The sequence below is a fragment of the Mesoplodon densirostris genome, chromosome 6, assembly GCF_025265405.1.
Source record: "Mesoplodon densirostris isolate mMesDen1 chromosome 6, mMesDen1 primary haplotype, whole genome shotgun sequence".
Taxonomy (NCBI): Eukaryota; Metazoa; Chordata; class Mammalia; order Artiodactyla; family Ziphiidae; genus Mesoplodon; species Mesoplodon densirostris.
The window spans coordinates 57,468,176-57,486,462 of NC_082666.1; the positions used below are offsets into that span (position 1 = coordinate 57,468,176).

General features: G+C 36.3%; 1 protein-coding gene across 2 annotated transcripts in view; it reads left to right on the forward strand.

The window, feature by feature from the left end:
• Nucleotides 1-18,287, forward strand: part of MLLT3 (MLLT3 super elongation complex subunit) — a 255,412-nt gene that overhangs the window by 143,639 nt on the left and 93,486 nt on the right. For both annotated transcript variants that reach the window (XM_060100859.1, XM_060100860.1), the window contains exons 3-4: nucleotides 1,189-1,271; nucleotides 11,135-11,278. In XM_060100859.1, the coding sequence (XP_059956842.1) occupies nucleotides 1,189-1,271; nucleotides 11,135-11,278 (227 nt within the window). The remainder of the gene's footprint in view (nucleotides 1-1,188; nucleotides 1,272-11,134; nucleotides 11,279-18,287) is intronic.

An 18,287-nucleotide genomic window follows, 5' to 3' on the forward strand; every position in this document is an offset into this window, starting at 1 on the left:
AGTGTCAAATCAGTGATTCAGGCAGTTCTTTGGGAGGGTAAAAGGAGAAGAGAGAATAGTACTCTGTGGTCTGGAAAGGCTTTGTGAAGAAATTGAGATTTGAACTAGCAGAGGATACTAAGAGTAGCATCAAAGTGCAATGGAAGGAAAGAGGGCAGAGCATAGGTGGGAAATACTGGGCATGTTTTGGGGGAATTGATGCAATTGAATGAAGCATAGGAGGATTGGTGGGTGGCAAAAGGAGGAAGGGTTTAAAAGGCAGACTGGAGCCCTGCTGAAGTGGACTTGGGCTACCAGGTTATGTGCTATGTGGCATATGGCCTTGCTGTTCAACATGTACATTTTTAATTCTTTGTGATACTTACTACCAGAATGCAGTCTTAACTAGAATAGCTCAGTTGGCTTGCAACTGATTTTGATTTAATGGAAATTTTAGTGGGGTGAAATCATATTTAGCTTCTTAGGGCATCTCTCTCATTTCCCAAGAGCTTGCCTAAATAGTCTTGTCTAAATAAGTCTTTCTTCATAAGAATACAAAAGCCTTATTGTTTCTTATGTATTCTTATGGTGTGAATAGATTTGAAGTGTTTGTATGTATTGCAGTATTTCAGTAAGTATTCCTTTGGGGGGTAATGGGGGATAATGAGTCTTAATGAACACCAATAACATTGGGAGACACTGGGTTTGGGATTTTTCTAAGGAAGGAGGGTGGTCCTGCCACCTTTTGGTACGGAAATTAGGATATCTCAGAGAACTGAGGGGTTTAGGGTAGAGTGATGTCCATCAAAGACTAGACATAGATAATATGTTTGCTAGGTAACTTATAGTTGTTTTCAAGCTTTCAGTCACAAGGTGCTGTCCTCAGTTTCCCTAAAGTGTTAGAGCAGGGTGATAACCACTAAAGTCCAGTCATTCATGACCATGGTTGACTGTGATGGACTATCCCCCATCAAGATTTGAATAAATAACTTATGTATTTGATTTACATAGGGATATTATTATTGTAGATTCTGAACAAGAAGTAAAGAACAAATCAGAGAGTTAGCTGGGGCTTGGCAAAGGGCTGTGAAAATTGAGAATGATGTAGGTGGTAGGATGGGATTTTTTTTTTCTTGTTTTTAAAGGAAAGAAGAATGTCTTTTTGCCTATTAATCTCATCTCACTTTTTTTCTTTTTTTAATGTTGCAGTGTGCAAAGATCCACCTTACAAAGTAGAAGAATCTGGGTATGCTGGTTTCATTTTGCCAATTGAGGTTTATTTTAAAAACAAGGTATGTAATCTTTACTCATTAATCTTTCAGTAGAAGATCCTTCATTAACCAAATGATGTTTAAAATAGTTTTGATTCATAAGCACTTCTATCACTAGTTGATTTTAAAATAAAAGTTAAAATTTGTCTTCTAGGAATTTTGGCTATTGTTGTCCTTAATTAAAGAGGAAGTGGCTAGAGAAAGATAATTTCAGTTCTGTGAAGTCAGATTATATGAAATTCATTAAATGTTTCTTTTAAGAGAAGAGTGATTACCTTTTGAAAAAGAAGATTAATATCTGTTTGTACAATAGAAAAGAGAAATTACGGCTTTTCAGTGAAATGATCCTTTTCTCATTTTCATAATTCTAGAATTTGCGACTTACAAAGAATAATCTCTCCTTTATCTTTATCTGATACACACATGTGACACATATATATACAATTATATCAGCAAGTAGATATTATGGATTCTACTGGATTTTAAAAATCTCAGCAGTGCATATATGGCAAAACACGCAGACTATATTATATTGGACAAATTGCTCAACCTCTGTGGGGCTCACTATCCTCATTTATAAAATGGGGATAGGATATGTGTATCTACCTCATAAGGTGGCTAGGAGGATTAGATTAAATAAAGCTATGCAGGATTTTTAGAATAATGCTTCATATGTAAGTAAGCACTTAGTAAATGCTAGCTGTTACTTTTAATCACCCTGTTTCTTCCTTTTATTCCAAGGTAATCATAGTTCCTGAAACCTGCCCCAAAGTGAGATAATTCACATTTTTCTTTTTAAAGGAACTGAGCAATTAGAATGTTGTGTTATCCAAGCCAGTGCTCCATAAAGTCTGGTCCTTGGACCAGAAGCATCAGCATCACCCAAGAGCTGGTTGGAAATGAGATTCTGAGGCTCTATCCCAGATCAGAATCTCTGGGATGGGGCTTAGGAGTCTGCATATTTACTGGCCTTCCAGGTGAAGAAACACCACAAAATATGAGAACTCCTGATAGGCCACTCTTTAGTGACCAGTATCTTCCCCTGGAACAGTGTCCCACTGACTTTTTCTTTTTCTTTTTTTCTTTTTAATTGAAATATAGTTGATTTACAGTATTGTGTTCCACTGGCTTTTTCAACCTATAGAAGGCCCAGTCTTCAATTCAGTAAAAATCTCTTTGTGATTAAGAGATAATTAACTTTTAAATAAGCTATAATGAAACTATCCTCAAAAGTTGGAATGTGTAGAAAATAGGGATAAATTTTATTTTTCATATTTCTTGTTTTTTTCAAGCTGGTCTCCTCATGTGCCACATTCCTGCTCCATGGCCTTCCTACACACATGATATCCCTGTTAATTATTTTTTCTTTATATTTATATTTTGGGTACGTATTTGGTGGTAACCTATTTCTGTGTAGTTAAATAGCTGAGTGCTTACTTTGTCCGTGGCAGTTTGCTGAGCCCTTTACATATGTTGCTTTGTTTAGTAGGTTTATAAGAACTTTTGTGAGGTTATTATTCCTATTCTACAGGAAGGGAAACTGAGTCATGGAAAGATTACCTGGCTTGTCCAAGGACACACAGTTGGAAAGTGTTAAAACCAGATTCTTGATCTAGATCTTTCTCTCCACTGGCAATTCTCTTGACTTCTGTATCTTCGAAGCAGTAACTCTTTGCCAGAATAATGATTACCTTCCTCAGTAGTAACACCACTGAAATGTTCACGTGTTTTTCATCATATCAGAATTTGTTGAGATGCATTTATGTCTGTTCATATGATATGCTTTCATATTTGATGTATGGATTTGTTTTTTCTCATGTCAAGATTTCCCGTAAGAAATTAGTTTTTAGCTTTCTTTTTTTTATTAAAAAAATTGAGATATAACTTACACACCATAAAGTTCATCCTTTAAAAATGTACAGCTCTGTGGGTTTTAGTGTATTGTGCAACCATCACCACTATTTAGTTCTAGGACATTTTCATCACCCCATAAAGAAACCTTGTACCTATCAGCAATCACTCCTCATTCCTTACTCTCCCAGCCCCTGGGGTTAATCTATTCCCTTTCTCTATGTAATATCCTATTCTGGCCAATTCTTATCAATGAATTCATACAATATGTGGCCTTTTGTGTCTGGCTTCTTTCATTTAGTAGGTTTTCAAGGTTTATCCATGTTATAGGATGTACCATACTTATTCCTTTTTATAACTGAATGCTATTCCACTGTATAAATAACGCCACATTTTTGCTTATATTTGTATTCATAATTTGATGGACATTTGAGTTGTTTCCATCTTTGCCCTATGAATAATGCTGCTACGAACATTCATATACAAGTTTTTGTGTGGACATATGTTTTCAAGTCTCCTGGTTATATACCTAGATGGAGTTGTTGGGTCGTGTGGTAACTCTGTGTTTAATTTAACTTTTTAAAGAACTGCCAAACTGTTTTCCAAAATGACTGTACTATTTTACTTTCCTACCAGCAAGGTATGAAGGTACACTGAAGGCTTCAGTTTGGAAATAATGCTGCAATAAAGTATCTTCTCTCCTACTTTCTGTTTAACTTTTCTGGTCACTTTTACAAGCTCTCATTTCTTCAGAGAAATATATTTTCTGAACTGCTCAATTCCCTCCTTTACAGAAATAACTGGAATCTCCTCATCCACCAGATTTAAAAAGAAAGTAAATGAAGGATGAAGAGGCTGCAAGTAATGTGTGCACACGTGCGCACACACAAATACAGTCGTCTTGGTACTTTGGGTAGCAATTCTTATGACTGAAAGACATATTATTTATTCACTTTGTGAGGAATTTTTAGTTTCTTAAAATATGAAAGAAGAAAGATGCACCTGAGATGGAAAACAGTTATTCCTTTGGGGCCATTGTAAAATAGACATTCAGCTGACCACTGTGTAGTAGATACTCTGTTTAGTGTCCAGATTAGCTGATTTTTATTTTCTAGTTTTAGATTTGCTTTAAGATTTTATACATAATAATTATTGCTTTTTTCACAGGTGCACAATGAAACATATTTCAGTGTTTGTAATACGAAAAAGTAGTATACACCTAATTTTAGAGACGTGGATCAATTACTGGTGGGTTAATAATACACAAAATGCTATATAGCAATTAATGTAGCAAGATGGATAAGTCTCAAAAACAAAAATGATGGTTATATATTATATGGTTATGATATCACTTATGTATGGTTTTATAAACCACTGAAGCCAAGAATAAATGAGGTGATGGAGACACACATATGTAGTACAAGAGCATGAATTGAAAGGACAGCACAGGAACTAAAGGGCATGGCTTACTGGGGAAGGAGGGATGGAGAAGCTCATCTTTACAAAATTTTATTTCTTTAAAGAAAAACATAAACTACCATGGTGAAAGTGTTAACATCTCTTTAAACTCAGTGGAAAATATATGGGTGTAGTATTTTAAGTACTTTATGTTCTTAATTTTTTAATTAAAATTATTGCTCTGTCATCTCTTTTTAATTTATCTTCTTAGGGTGTCTTAGAAACCAAATTTTTGCTATCTTCCATTCTGGATCTCCATCCTACTGAAATGATCCATGTGTGAAAATTTAATAGGTCTAGGCTGTTGCTCCAGAATGTTCATTTCATTTCTTCTGCGTGTATATCATTTTACTTATCCCTGGAGTTTACTCAACTCTGTCTCGTAGAAAGAACATCCATTATAATAATGGTTTATGAAAAAGTATTATTTCAAGTTTGCATAGGAGATGAGAGAAAGCAGCAAAAAGACCTCCATCTGATGTTGGAAGGGGCCTACTACTGCATATTCAGTGTATAATATCACCCTGCCCTTGGTCCCATCTCCATCCTTGTACTTTTCCTGCTTACAATAAGCTTGTCTTCAGTTTTGCTCACTTATTTGAGAGGTCAGAGTCAAGAGGGGTGGTGGAGTGTCGGTGCTTCTTATGAGTTCGTGTTTGTTTATTCTCTTATTTTGTGTTTGTATTCAACAAAACAAGCCTATCCATGAGAATCATGTGTGTTTCAGAAACTAAACCAACAGGCCCACTGAAACATAATTGACTGTAGCACTTCAGGTTTGAAAGGATCCCATGCTTCTCTCTTTCATTCTGTCCTCAGAAAAGTACACGAGTGAATGTCAAGGACTGAAGCAGACTGAGAGGGATAATTTGATATTGCCAAAACCAGGTTTCCACCCTCTAGGAAATGTATCAGCTTTATACGGAGAATAAATACAGGCTTCCTTGTTTGAACTTTGAAGAAGAATCTTTCCTGTGGAGCATAAATTGACATTATATTGATGTCAGCCCTCTAGAAAGATATTCAGTTGGTCAGACCACAAATTTATGGGTACTTTTTACTTTCTATAAAAAAAAAACTTCAAAAGAAGATCACACTCAGGATTCATACAAAGATTGTCACTTTCTGTGGTTCTTGGCCTTAGTTTTACTGAAAAGTAATTTTTTTTTTTGGTTTTAAACTGGTGTGAACTGTAAAGTGTTGTTACTACCTCACTCTTTTTCTGCTGGTAATTATTATATTCATCAATGTATTTTTCTCTTTAAAAAAGTATGCTGGAGGGCCTCCCTGGTGACGCAGTGGTTGAGAGTCCGCCTGCCGATGCAGGGGACACGGGTTCGTGCCCCGATCCCGGAGGATCCCACATGCCGCGGAGCGGCTGGGCCCGCGAGCCATGGCCGCGGGGCCTGTGTGTCCGGAGCCTGTGCTCCGCAACGGGAGAGGCCACAGCAGTGAGAGGCCCGCGTACAGCAAAAAAAAAAAAAAAAAAGTATGCTGGAGTATACTCCTAGTAAAAGTGAATGGAATAAAACTTAGGAGTTACTCCTTTCACTTCATTTAATCAATGTTAACTATTTGGTATAGCCTTTCCAGATTTTCCCCCCATGCATTTGCATGGATAAAAAGTATGTCTATATAGAGATTGGCAAGGGCGTAATATATCATATTTTAATATTTTTTCTGTGACTTGCCTTTAATTCACTTAGCGATATGCCTTTCCAAGTCAGTTTTTAAAAATATCTGCATAGTATTCCATGGTAATGATATACTTACATGCAGATCATCCCTGTTTTTTTTTTTTGCTATTACAAACAATGCTACTATGAACATTTTATTTTACATCTATATCTGTCTATATATCTTTGCACACATATTTGAATATTTCTGTGGAAGAGATTCTTAGTAGTAGAATTACTGGGTTAAACATTGCATGCATTTAGTATGTTGATAGATATTGCCAGTGTGTTTTCCCAAAGGCTTTACCAATTTACACTCCCAACTGTAAGGTAGAAAATGGCCCTTCTTATTTTTTAAATTAATTCTAAGGTTGTATTGACTATTTTACAATTTGGAGGAAAGGCAGGTAAGTAATAAAAATGGTTGTGATCATTACATTAATAAAGGAATGCTGTAACAGGGACGTCTAATTCAGATGGGGTTGGGAGGGTTAGGAAGACTTTTCAGAGGAGTTCATGCTTCAGCTAGGTCTTGAATGATGAGTTTGCACTAACCAGGTAAAGGATGGAAGTATGCTGGGAGGGGAGGCATTTTAGACAATGGGGAATACGACATGTGAAAGGCAAAATGAATGAGATAATATGAAGCACTGGGGAGCAGCAAGTGCTTCAACATTGTGGAAGGACAAGGTAGAGTAAGAGAACAAAAGCAATGCAGGAAAGGTATTAAAAGACTATAATGGTTATTACCAGGAGGTGGGATTTCATCCTGTAGAAAATGAGCCGTTAAAGGCTTTTATATCAATGGGAAGATGTAATCTGATTTTTGTGTTAGAAAGATCACTCTCTTGTCATTGTGGTAGGTAGAAAGGGGTAAGTTTAAAAACAGGGAGGCGACCAGATGAAGAGTGATGAAGGTCTAAGCTAAGGCAGTAGTTATCGTGACTAGAGCAAAGGGCATAGATTTGAGAGTTCCTAAGGAGGAATACTAAACAGAACTCAGAGACCATTTGACTGTGATGAGTAAGGGAGAAGGAAGCGTTAGTGATGACTTTTGTGTATTTTACCCTTGGGAAGCAATTAAGATTTCTGTTTGTCATGATATAGAGTATAGGAGAAAGGACACATGAAGATAACTTCAGTTTAAGATAATGCATGAATTTGCTGTTGCTGCCGGTCACCCCAGTGGAGGTGTGGTTAGACTGGAACACAAGCATATGGCAGTCAAGTGGGAGCTGGGCTGGAGGTAGAGAGGGGAGTCACTGTCATAAAGGAGGAACTAACTCGCTGTGAATGGGCATTGTCTCCCTGGGGAATTTTGCAAAAAGGTAAATGCATTTAAGAGTCAATGAAGAAAGAAGGGAAGCCTGTGAAGAAAACTAAGGAGAAATGCCAGTAAGTGTGAGGAAAACCAGGAGAGAATGGCACCCTGATCAAGGAGAGAAGGAGCAAGTTTTGTGCCAGATTAGTAATAGGAGTGAGAGGTAGTGAGTACATGAGTGGAGACTGTGATCTGGGGAAGTTTGGATGAAGAGGTGAAAACCATGAATTTGTAGTAGGTAATGTCTGCATTCTGACAGTTTCAGGTACTAAGACTTTTTTTTTTAACATCTTTATTGGAGTATAATTGCTTTACAATGGTGTGTTAGTTTCTGCTTTATAACAAAGTGAATCAGCTATATGTATACATATATCCCCATATCCCCTCCCTCTTGCGTCTCCCTCCCACCCTCCCTATCCCACCCCTCTAGGTGGTCACAAAGCACCCAGCTGATCTCCCTGTGCTATGTGGCTGCTTCCCACTAGCTATCGATTTTACATTTGGTAGTGCATATATGTCCATGCCACTCTCTCACTTCGTCCCAGCTTACCCTTCCCCCTCCCCATGTCCTCAAGTCCATTCTCTAGTAGATCTGCATCTTTATTCCTGTCCTGCCCCAGATTCTTCATGACATTTTCTTTTTCTTTTTTTTTAAGATTCCATATATATGTGTTAGCATCCGGTATTTATTTTTCTCTTTCTGACTTACTTCACTCTGTATGACAGACTCTAGGTCCATCCACCTCACTACAAATAACTCAATTTTGTTTCTTTTTATGGCTGAGTAATATTCCGTTGTATATATGTGCCACACCTTCTTTTTCCATTCATCTGTTGATGGACACTTAGGTTGCTTCCATGACCTGGCTATTGTAAATAGAGCTGCAGTGAACATTGTGGTACATGACTCTTTTTGAATTATGGTTTTCTCAGGCTGTATGCCCAGTAGTGGGATTGCTGGGTCGTATGGTAGTTCTATTTTTAGTTTTTTAAGGAATCTCCACACTGTTCTCCATAGTGGCTGTATCAATTTACATTCCCACCAACAGTGCAAGAGGGTTCCCTTTTCTCCACACGCTCAGTGCTAAGACTTTTTAGTCAAAAGAACTGAGTTCAGATCACTTTGTTTCATCACGTGTTAGTAATATAACAAATTCTTTTTTAAAAAAGGAAAAACATTGTTTTATTTGACTATGTAATTTTAGAAAATACTGTGTTTTAAAAAACCATAAACACCTCATACATTGCAGGTGGGATTTTAAAATGGTGCAGCCACTCTGGAAAACAGTAAGGCATTTCCTAAAAATGTTCAACACATATTTACCTTATGACCCAGAAATTCCACTCCTAGGTGTATAGCCAAGAGAAATGGAAATGTATGTCCATACAAAAACTTGTACACAAATGTTCATAGCAGCATTATTCACAATAGCCCAAAATGGAAATAACCCACATTTCTATTTATTGACAAATGTATAACCAAAACCTGGTATACCCATAGAATAGATTATTATTTGGCCACAAAAAGGAACTGACACATGCTACAGCATGGATGAACCTCAAAACCATCATGCTGAATATAAGAAGCCAGTCACAAAAGAGCACACATTGTGTATGTATTTTATGTATATTCATGTATTTATACGAAATGTTGAGAATAGGCAACTCCATAGAAGCAGAAGTAGATTAGTGATGCCAGGGGGTGTGGGATCTGTTGGACCACTAATGAGTTTGAGATATCTTTCTGGAGTAATGAAAATGTCCTGAAATTAGAATGTGGTGATGGTTTTATAACTCTGTGAATGTACTAAAAACCACAAAATATTATACTCTAAATGGGTGAATTTTATGGTATGTGAATTACTTCTCAGTAAAGCTATTATTAAAAAAACATAAATAGTTTTTATCAAAAACACGTAAAATGGCAAAGCTAATGACAAATGAAAAAAGTAACACTTCACAGAGATGGTTAATATCTATAATACACAGGGAGTTTTTATATAAAGTAATAAATTCTAAGTGCTTTAATTTCCTCATCTGCCAAACAGAGCTGACAACTGACCCAAAGGAGAGCTATGAGAATTAAATGAGATAAATGTTAAATACATAATATTGTTATTATTATCCTCAGTATTCATTTCCCCTTGGATGCCTGAGAATCTGTCTGTAGAGAGGTTTAGATGTTTAGCCAGCTAAAGTAATGGCTGGAGAGTAGAACTCGAGTATCATGGAATTATAATTACTGTGTTCTCTTGGATATGGTGCTGTTTTGTCCACCAGGAAAATGCCGTATTTTCATTCATTTCCCAGACATTTATTGCATTGCTACTATGCATGGGGCACTAAACTAGTTGTTGAGGGTACAGTGAGGACTCAACCATTATTCCTGCTTTCAAAGATCTTATGATTTAGCAGTGTAAAGGGAGATAATAAGACAGTTATTCTAAGGTGTTTCAAGGATAAGAGAGAGAGGCACACAGAACAGAGGAGAGGCAGTTGGGAGTGGAGTTCAAGGAAGGCTTCCCCCAGATAAAACCTGAATGGAGAAGGATGAGTAGAAGTTATCCAGGTAAAGCAGAAGGTGGAGGAATGGAGGTCGGCAGTGGAGGTAGTAATGTAAAGCAAGGGTGAAACCCAAAGTTAATGTAGAATGAGTAAACTCTGGGAGCAACCAACCACAAAGTGTGGCTGGATCACCAGCTGGGTGGAAGGGGTGTGGTGAGACATGGAACCAAGAGCTAGATTGTGAAAATCCTATGTGGCATTTCGCTGAGCTCAGATTTTGATTCTAATGGCATTGGGAACTTGTGAAATTTTAATCAAGGAGTGAAAATGGGTATATTTTTGTTTCATATGGACAGTTTTGAGGCCTGAATGAAGAAGAAAGTGATCATCTATCCTGAAGTAGGAAGAACTACTAGAAGAAGGAGTTTATAGTAGCTTGAGCAATGAGTAAGAGCATGGAAGTATGGGTTAGACGGCTTGTTCAAGAAGTATTTAAAAGACAAAATGTCAGCTGTTGATGATGGGTGAAGGCCCATGGAGTGGGAAGGGGAAGGAGTGGCTTCGGGGGTGTCTTAGGTTTCCAGTTGGGTGGCGGTGTTGGTGGTGTCATGTCACTTGAGAGACTGCAAGAAAGATGATGATTTTATTCTTTTTGGTTTTCCTCTAAGACAAGAAACTAATTTTTCAGATGTTTCCATTTTGCTTTGTAGACAGTTCCATGGTGACTTTTTTCCCAGTACTTCCCCTTCTTTGACACTGTAGCTGTTAGATGTCTGGGTCTCTTTTCTTTCTTTTTCTTTTTTTTTTGAATGAATTTTTCTTGGCATATAGTTGCTTTACACTATTGTGTTGGTTTCTACTAACTAGAAAGGGAATCAGCTATACGTATACATATCTCCCCTCTTTTTTTTTTTTGGATTTCCTTCCCATTTAGGTCACCACAAAGCGTCGAGTAGAGTTCCCCATGCTGTAGTCTGAGTCTTTTCTGATCCTTATCAGGAGTAAACCTTTGCTTTCCAAATTTCTATTTATACCTAAGTCTCTGTTTTCCTTCTTATTTTTTTAACCTCTAGGAAGAACCTAAGAAGGTTCGTTTTGATTATGACTTATTCCTGCATCTTGAAGGCCATCCACCAGTGAATCACCTCCGCTGTGAAAAACTTACCTTCAACAACCCCACAGAGGAGTTCAGAAGAAAGTTGCTGAAGGCAGGAGGGGTACGTGATGCTTGGCTTGTGAAAAGCCTTCCCATAGAAAGCTAGTTGCTAGTGTGTCAAGAAGTTCAATAATGTTTTGAGAGAGGTAAAAGAAATGAAGCACCTTAATGACCACACTGTGGACTCATGGTTTGAGAAGAAGAGGTAATTAAACAATATTTTAAGTAGGTATGAGTCTGAAATTACATTGTTGGTTAGAACAGCCTTATAGTCTATGCAGTTCAACTTTATTTCAACAACAATCTAAAACCAAACTATCCTCAATTAAGAAAAGAACAATGCCTTAACTGTGTTATATCAGTGTACAGAAAAATTTTTAAGTTGAAAGTTACATCAAAAATTATATGAAAATGAGTTATTATCCAAATTTTCTTGGTCAAAATGAATAGAAAAGGTGTACTCATTCAAATTACTTGTTTGGGTCATTTAAAAACACATTTTTGTTTGTTTGAATTGTGTGTAGGTAATAGATGGATTTTTCTTTTTATGATAATGATAATATAGTGCCCGGGTGAATTGGCTAGGATGGGGAAAGATTTTTAAGTGGAATTTCTCACAAACATATGGAATGTTTGCTTGCAGTTTGTACAGACAAACACTGTTGATGGGTCAGAATCTACTTTACATTGGATGCTACTAGGATCATCAGCTTCTATTGAATACTTCAGATGAACTTCCTGTGTCATCTTATATGGGCAGTTCAGACCCCATAATATGTTGTAGTGTGTTCTTTTCTTTTTTTTTAGTTATACATTTTTTTCCTTTTTTTTTTTTTTGCAGTGCATTCTTTACTCTAAGATTTCCTTCACTTAGTTTTACTGGAAGGTTTTTGATAGTTTTTCATCCACAAGCTTATCATTATATGTAAGCATGTGTAGATCATAACTTCTCAAGATGCCTCATTTCACTGATAAACTCTACCTGAGGGCTTTGTAGGGGAGAATTGAATTTTATATAGCACAGAAGCCCTTTCCCTTTATGGGGATATGAATAACCACTTTGAGAACCTCAGGAAAGCTGTGGACCCTCTCATAAGAAAACCACCCATATATATATAATTGTGTAAACATTTTGGGTTATACGTAACCCCTGGAGTCCATTTTTTGGGGATCTGTTTTGCCAAGCTCCTATTCTCTCAGCTGAACTATTGATACTAATATGCATTTAAAGTGTTACAGGTACTTTTACCACATTTCATTCCACATTATACTGTATGTCGGTAGATTATGGGTTAAATAGGTATTGATGGGCCAGCTTTGGAAATGAATGACCATTTGTATTTGTAGTATGTTATGGGGAAATGCATCTTCGTGAAGAACTGGGCTTTTGTAATACAACTCATTTTAAAGGTAGGGATTTATTATATGTTTATTAAGGAATTTTTTTAAACAAACCCTGTTCGATTCTTTTATAGTTATCTAGAGCACAGTGTGGGTGCTACTTATCTATGGCTATGCCCTTAAGAATGAGCCTGTCCATTTTAAATCCTAATCATTCCCATTACGTTTCTTTTTATGAGGGTGGCATTTTATGCCTCTGATTATTCCTCTTGGGTATGAAGTTAGGTAGGTAATTGGAGCATGTGAATTATGGAGCTTGAGTACATCAGGCTTCTGATAAGGGTCGTCGGAAAAAGTAAATATGACACAAGAACTTTTTAAAACATCCACTTAGTCCCAGAGTACTCAAAAGTTGTTTGTGAGCCAGAGAAGAGGTTACAGGTCAGTGATAATGTGGCAGAGTGCAGCACTGCATCCTGATAAGGTCTCTAGTAGATTTCTGTCTTTTTCTCCACTCAGCCTTTATCTCAGAATTATCCTCCTTGACTTCTAACTTTCCTTCTTTGTGTTTCTTTAAGTGCTATTTGAAGCCTGCGTGTTTTTTCCCTGTTAGATTTAGATTGTGTCTTGACAACTCTAAAATAATAAGTTGAAATGTGAAATATTCAAGTTATTTGACATAAGTTCCTTAAGTGACTGATTCTAGTAAATTTTGTAGTAAAATTAAAAAATTCATTCGAAATACTAGTAATCCCATAGATTCTGTCCATTTCGCATGGGAGGATTAAAATAGTCTTTTATGGAAATGGGAGAATCTGAACTAATAAACATTTTTTGTCTTACCAAGATTTTTGGATATAGTACCTTATGTTTAACATTTTAACATTTATCATTGTTAATGCAACCTATCATGGTGTTACTAACTTAGCCATTTTGATTTTATTAGAAATCTTTTTTTTCTCAGCTTTTATGGAGATACCATTGACATATAACTTAAGGTTACAACATGTTGATTTGGTACACTTGTATGTTGCAAAATCATTATCGCCATAACGTTAGCTAACGCCTGCATCACATCACATAATTACCATTTCTCTTTTGTGATGAGAACATTTAAGACTTACTCTTTTAGCCAAATTTCAAGTATATAATTCACTATTATTAACTGTAATCACCATGCTGTACATCAGATCCCCAGAACCTATTCATCTTATAACTGGAAGTTTGTGCTCTTTGACCCACACCTCTCCTTCTCTCCCACCCCCCAGCCCTTGGTAACTACCAGTCTAGCCTCTGTCTTTATGAGTTTATCTTTTTCAGATTGCACATATAAGTGATATCATACAGTTTGTCTGACTCATTTCACTTAGCCTAATGTCCTCAAGGTTCATCCATGTTGTTGTAAATGGCAGGGTGTCCTTCCTTCTCATGGCTGAATAATATTCCATCATACACACACACACACATCTCCACATCTTCTTTATCCATTCATCTGTTGATGGACACTTATGTTGTTTCCATAGCTTGGCTATTGTGAATAATGCTGCAGTGAACCTGAGAGTGCAGATACATCTTCAGTATCCTGTTTTAATGTCCTTTGGATATATACCCAGAAGTGTGATTGCTGGATCATATGTAGCTCTATTTTTAATTTTTTGAGGAATGTCCATATTGTTTTCCATAGTGGCTGCACTGTGGAATTTACAATCCTGACAGCAGTGCACAAGGGTTCCCTTTTCTCCACATTCTTGCCAATATTTACCATCTGTTGTCTTCTTGAGGATAGCCATTGTAACAGGTGTGAGGTAATAGCTTATTTTGATTTGCATTTTTTGATGATTAGTGATGTCAAGTACCTTTTCGTATACCTGTTGGCCCTCTGTATATCTTCTTTGGAAAAATATCTATTCAGATTCTCTTCCCATTTTAAAATCATATTGTTTGGGGGTTTTTTGGTATGAGTTCTTTATATATTTTGGATATTAATCTCTTACCACATATATGATTTGCAAATATATTCTCCCATTCTGTAGGTTGCCTTTTCATTTTGTTGATGGTTTCCTTTGCTGTGTAGAAGCTTTTCAGTTTGATGTAGTTCCACTTGTTTATTTTTGCTTTTGTCACTTTTGCTTCTGATGTCTATTAGAGATCTTCTGTTCATGACTATGTCTCTCCATATAAACTTTTTTTTTTAACTGGGTTTTGGAGTGAAAAGGGGGTGCTTTTGCTCCTTATACTTAAACATTACATATGTGACATAGAGGTATATGTTCTATTTTTAAAGGAAAAATTTGATCCCTTCTTCATAAGTACTGTGTGAAATCATTATGTACAGCTTGAGGCATGAGTAGGGTAAACTTACCATTTTGGCTGTGGTTCCTTCTCTTTCACTTTTTTCTTTGAAACCAAAAGTACATAGCACTATTAAAAGTAGAACTTGGCTTTTCAAGAGATCAGAAAGGTTGTTTTTAGAGCTGGCAGCATCTTAGAAAAATGCTTTTCAGCTCTCAGAAGAAAATGATTCCAAAGAATGTTTTGCCAGAAGAATCTTGAAAAATTGCAGATTTTTTTCTATTTCATAGCCTATAAGTCTATAGCTATATGACAACTTTTTTTTGGTCAATAACATTCTCTTCTTTTCACTCTTTTTTTTTTTTTTTTTTTTTTTAACGTTGTAACTCTATTCTAAATACTATCAGAGAAATCTTGGTGTGCTTCCGCCTTGGAAGAAATGTACCCTGTGTTCTTCTCTTGAATAGCTCCCTAAAATTAAGGTTATTTTTGCTTTCAAAGAAAAGAGTAAATCTTTTGTGGGGAGGGCATTTTTGGATTTAAGCATTATTTTCTGAGAATATTGAAATACGGAATGAGTTCGTTTACAAGACCCTGAAGATAGTTCTCTCTAAATGAGGGATGTCATTGGAACTTGCTAGGGAAACTGTAGATTTGGTTTACAAGCTAGCTCCTCTCAGGGCTATGTAAGAAAAAGAAGATAGGGGTCAGAAAATGGGAAATAATAACCTGAGAACTGGGAGGAGATGCCTTTGTTTTGAGGTCTTATTTTCTTCTTTGGTTGGTAGGAGAGGTAGAGGACAGTGAGCAGTAAACTTCTGAGGGCAAGACTTGATGTCATCTATTTATACTTGAGTTTTAAGCAGAAGGACCAAATGTATCCCACTGAGAAGCACCTCTCACTTTCACTGCGATATTTCTATTCTTTTTTTAAAAATGAACTGTTGAATCCCTGTAGAAGGATTTTCAAATATGCTCTTTATGATGTCAGGATTTTTTTTAAAGGGTTATGATCACCATAGATGATTTTCTGTTTACTTGACCACCTTCTTAATAGCTGGAATTCAGTCCTACTGACAAAATGCAGACGGATTTGACATCCATTACTTTTGATCGAAAGAGGATGAGTTTTTCTTTTGGGTGTTGGCAAAGCAACGATACAGTGTTTGTCGTATAACTGAAACTTGTCATTTTACTAATTCGTCTCTCCGAATTTTCTTTTGGGAGGGAGTATGATACAATAAGAAATATTTTGAAATCAGGCAGATTTAAATTAAAACCTCATCTCTGTCATCTTCTAGCTGAATTACCCTGGGAAAATGTTTACATTCTTTTGAATCTCAGTTTATCATCTGTGAAATGGACAAGACATTGTTTTCTTCATTGGGAATGTGTAGCCATGTGTAGCCATAGTAGATACCCTGTCCCTTGATTCCTTTTCCTTTGATTGCTGGTTTAGAAAATCAGAGTCCTATCCATTTTTATATCAAGCACTTAAAAGTACAGTGGAAAAGGTTTGTTATTTAGTGTAAGCTACTCTAGTTTATTCACAGGAGTATGTGTTTAGCACCGGTTAGTGTGACCAGCACATTGATGGACACATGTTTTGTTTAAAGGGAATTGGCCCATTGTATCTTTTTTTTTTTAATTTAATTTTATTTATTTTTTACACAGAAGGTTTTATTAGTTATCTGTTTTATACATATTAGTGTATATAGCCCATTGTATCTTTCTTCAAGGAATTTACATTCTGGCTGTTAGTATTTTGCTTGTATAAACTGAAACACAGGTCTGTTTGGAATATCATTTTCTTAAGATGTCCGTTTTCATTAGAAAAATTAGGTGTTCTTCTCATTGTTCTTACTCCTAAATTTCTAGCAGATTAAAAGCTTCTCAGAGCCCTAAGAAGATTTCCTAAGTAGTATGTTCAGCAAGTATATATGTTCATCCTTGTGCTTCTATGAAGAAAGCACAAAAGGGGCAATCATCTTTGGAGAATTGAGTTTGTTTTACAGCTGCTCCCTTTTTTTGGCCTGGAAATCAAGTGGTCTGCTTTGGTTCTGTTGTTCTTTATAGGATGGTGGTAGGGTGTTGGTGGGCTTTCTTTTTTTCTTTTTCTTTTTTTCTTTCCTCAATTAGACAGGGCAAAGTCTAAACGTGTTGTTCAGTCTATTTCTGAATCACTGGCCAGCAGTTAATTTTGAGGACTGAAAATTAAAACTAACCACAGCAGTTGTTAGAACTAGGGTTTCTATAGGCAGAAATCCAATTCTGTTCAGACACCACCTGTTTCAATAGGACATTTCAGACGCCCATTTGGCAAGATTTGCTGGAGAAGACATGGGGAACATGCTTTCAGTCTGTGTTAAGTCTGCAGCATAATGCAGTCCTGTTTCTCAAAGTGACAGTTGCATTTATATCTGATATGTTTTTGCAAGGAATAAATTGGAATCTTTCTGAAGCACTACTTATTGTGAAGTAGAAATCAGATCCACCGTGGACCCCCCAACAAAGGGTTTTGGTTACTAAAGGGCCAAAGGGATCTTACGATAAGGAGCTTTCACTAATGCAGCCATGTCAAGCCATCTGAACGTAGCATTTTATCGCAGGGTTCTGGAATGAATCTTGTGTAGGATGGTTTAGTATTTCCTTTGTAGGGGAGTTCAGAACACTTTGAATTTCTAAACAGTACAGATCACATTCTCTTCCTCTCAAATTTTAATTTTTTTGAATAGGTAAATACACATCCAATGCAAAATGACATATAGTGAGCCTTTCTTCAGGCCACCAATTATGCTATAGTGAATAACCTTTTATATAGTTATTTGTGCACATGGATGAGTGTATCTGTAGGATAAATTCCTGGGAGTAAAATAGTGGCTCCAAGGCAAAGTGGAATTTAAATTTTGATAGACATTTACAGATTGCCTGCCAAGGATGTTATGCTACTCTATGCTTGCATCAACAATGTGTAAGAGTGCCTATTTCTCCACCACAGTGATTCATTAAACATCTTTCTGCCAATCTGATGAGTGAAAAAATATCTCATTTTTAATTCACATTTTTCTTATGAGTGATGATGAGCATCTTTTCATATGTTTAAAACCATTTTCATTTCCTTTCAAATACCACATTTTAATGTATTTTAAATTGGAAATATTCTAAATGTTTTGGTTCAACTTAAATTTATGAATACTCATCCCACATACTTACATTTGGAAAGGTTACAAAAAGATACGGAAGCCTCTTTAACCAAGGTCTGTATTTTCAGGCATTCTTCAGCGTGTAACAAATTATGTTCTTAGGAACTGATTTATCAAGACTTTGGCTTCTAAAAATATGTGGCTTTTGTGGCAAACTCATTTTTACAGTGCCCAGAGATGGATAGCTGGCTGCTTATTTTAAAAATAACTCAAAGAAAATAATACATAGAAAAT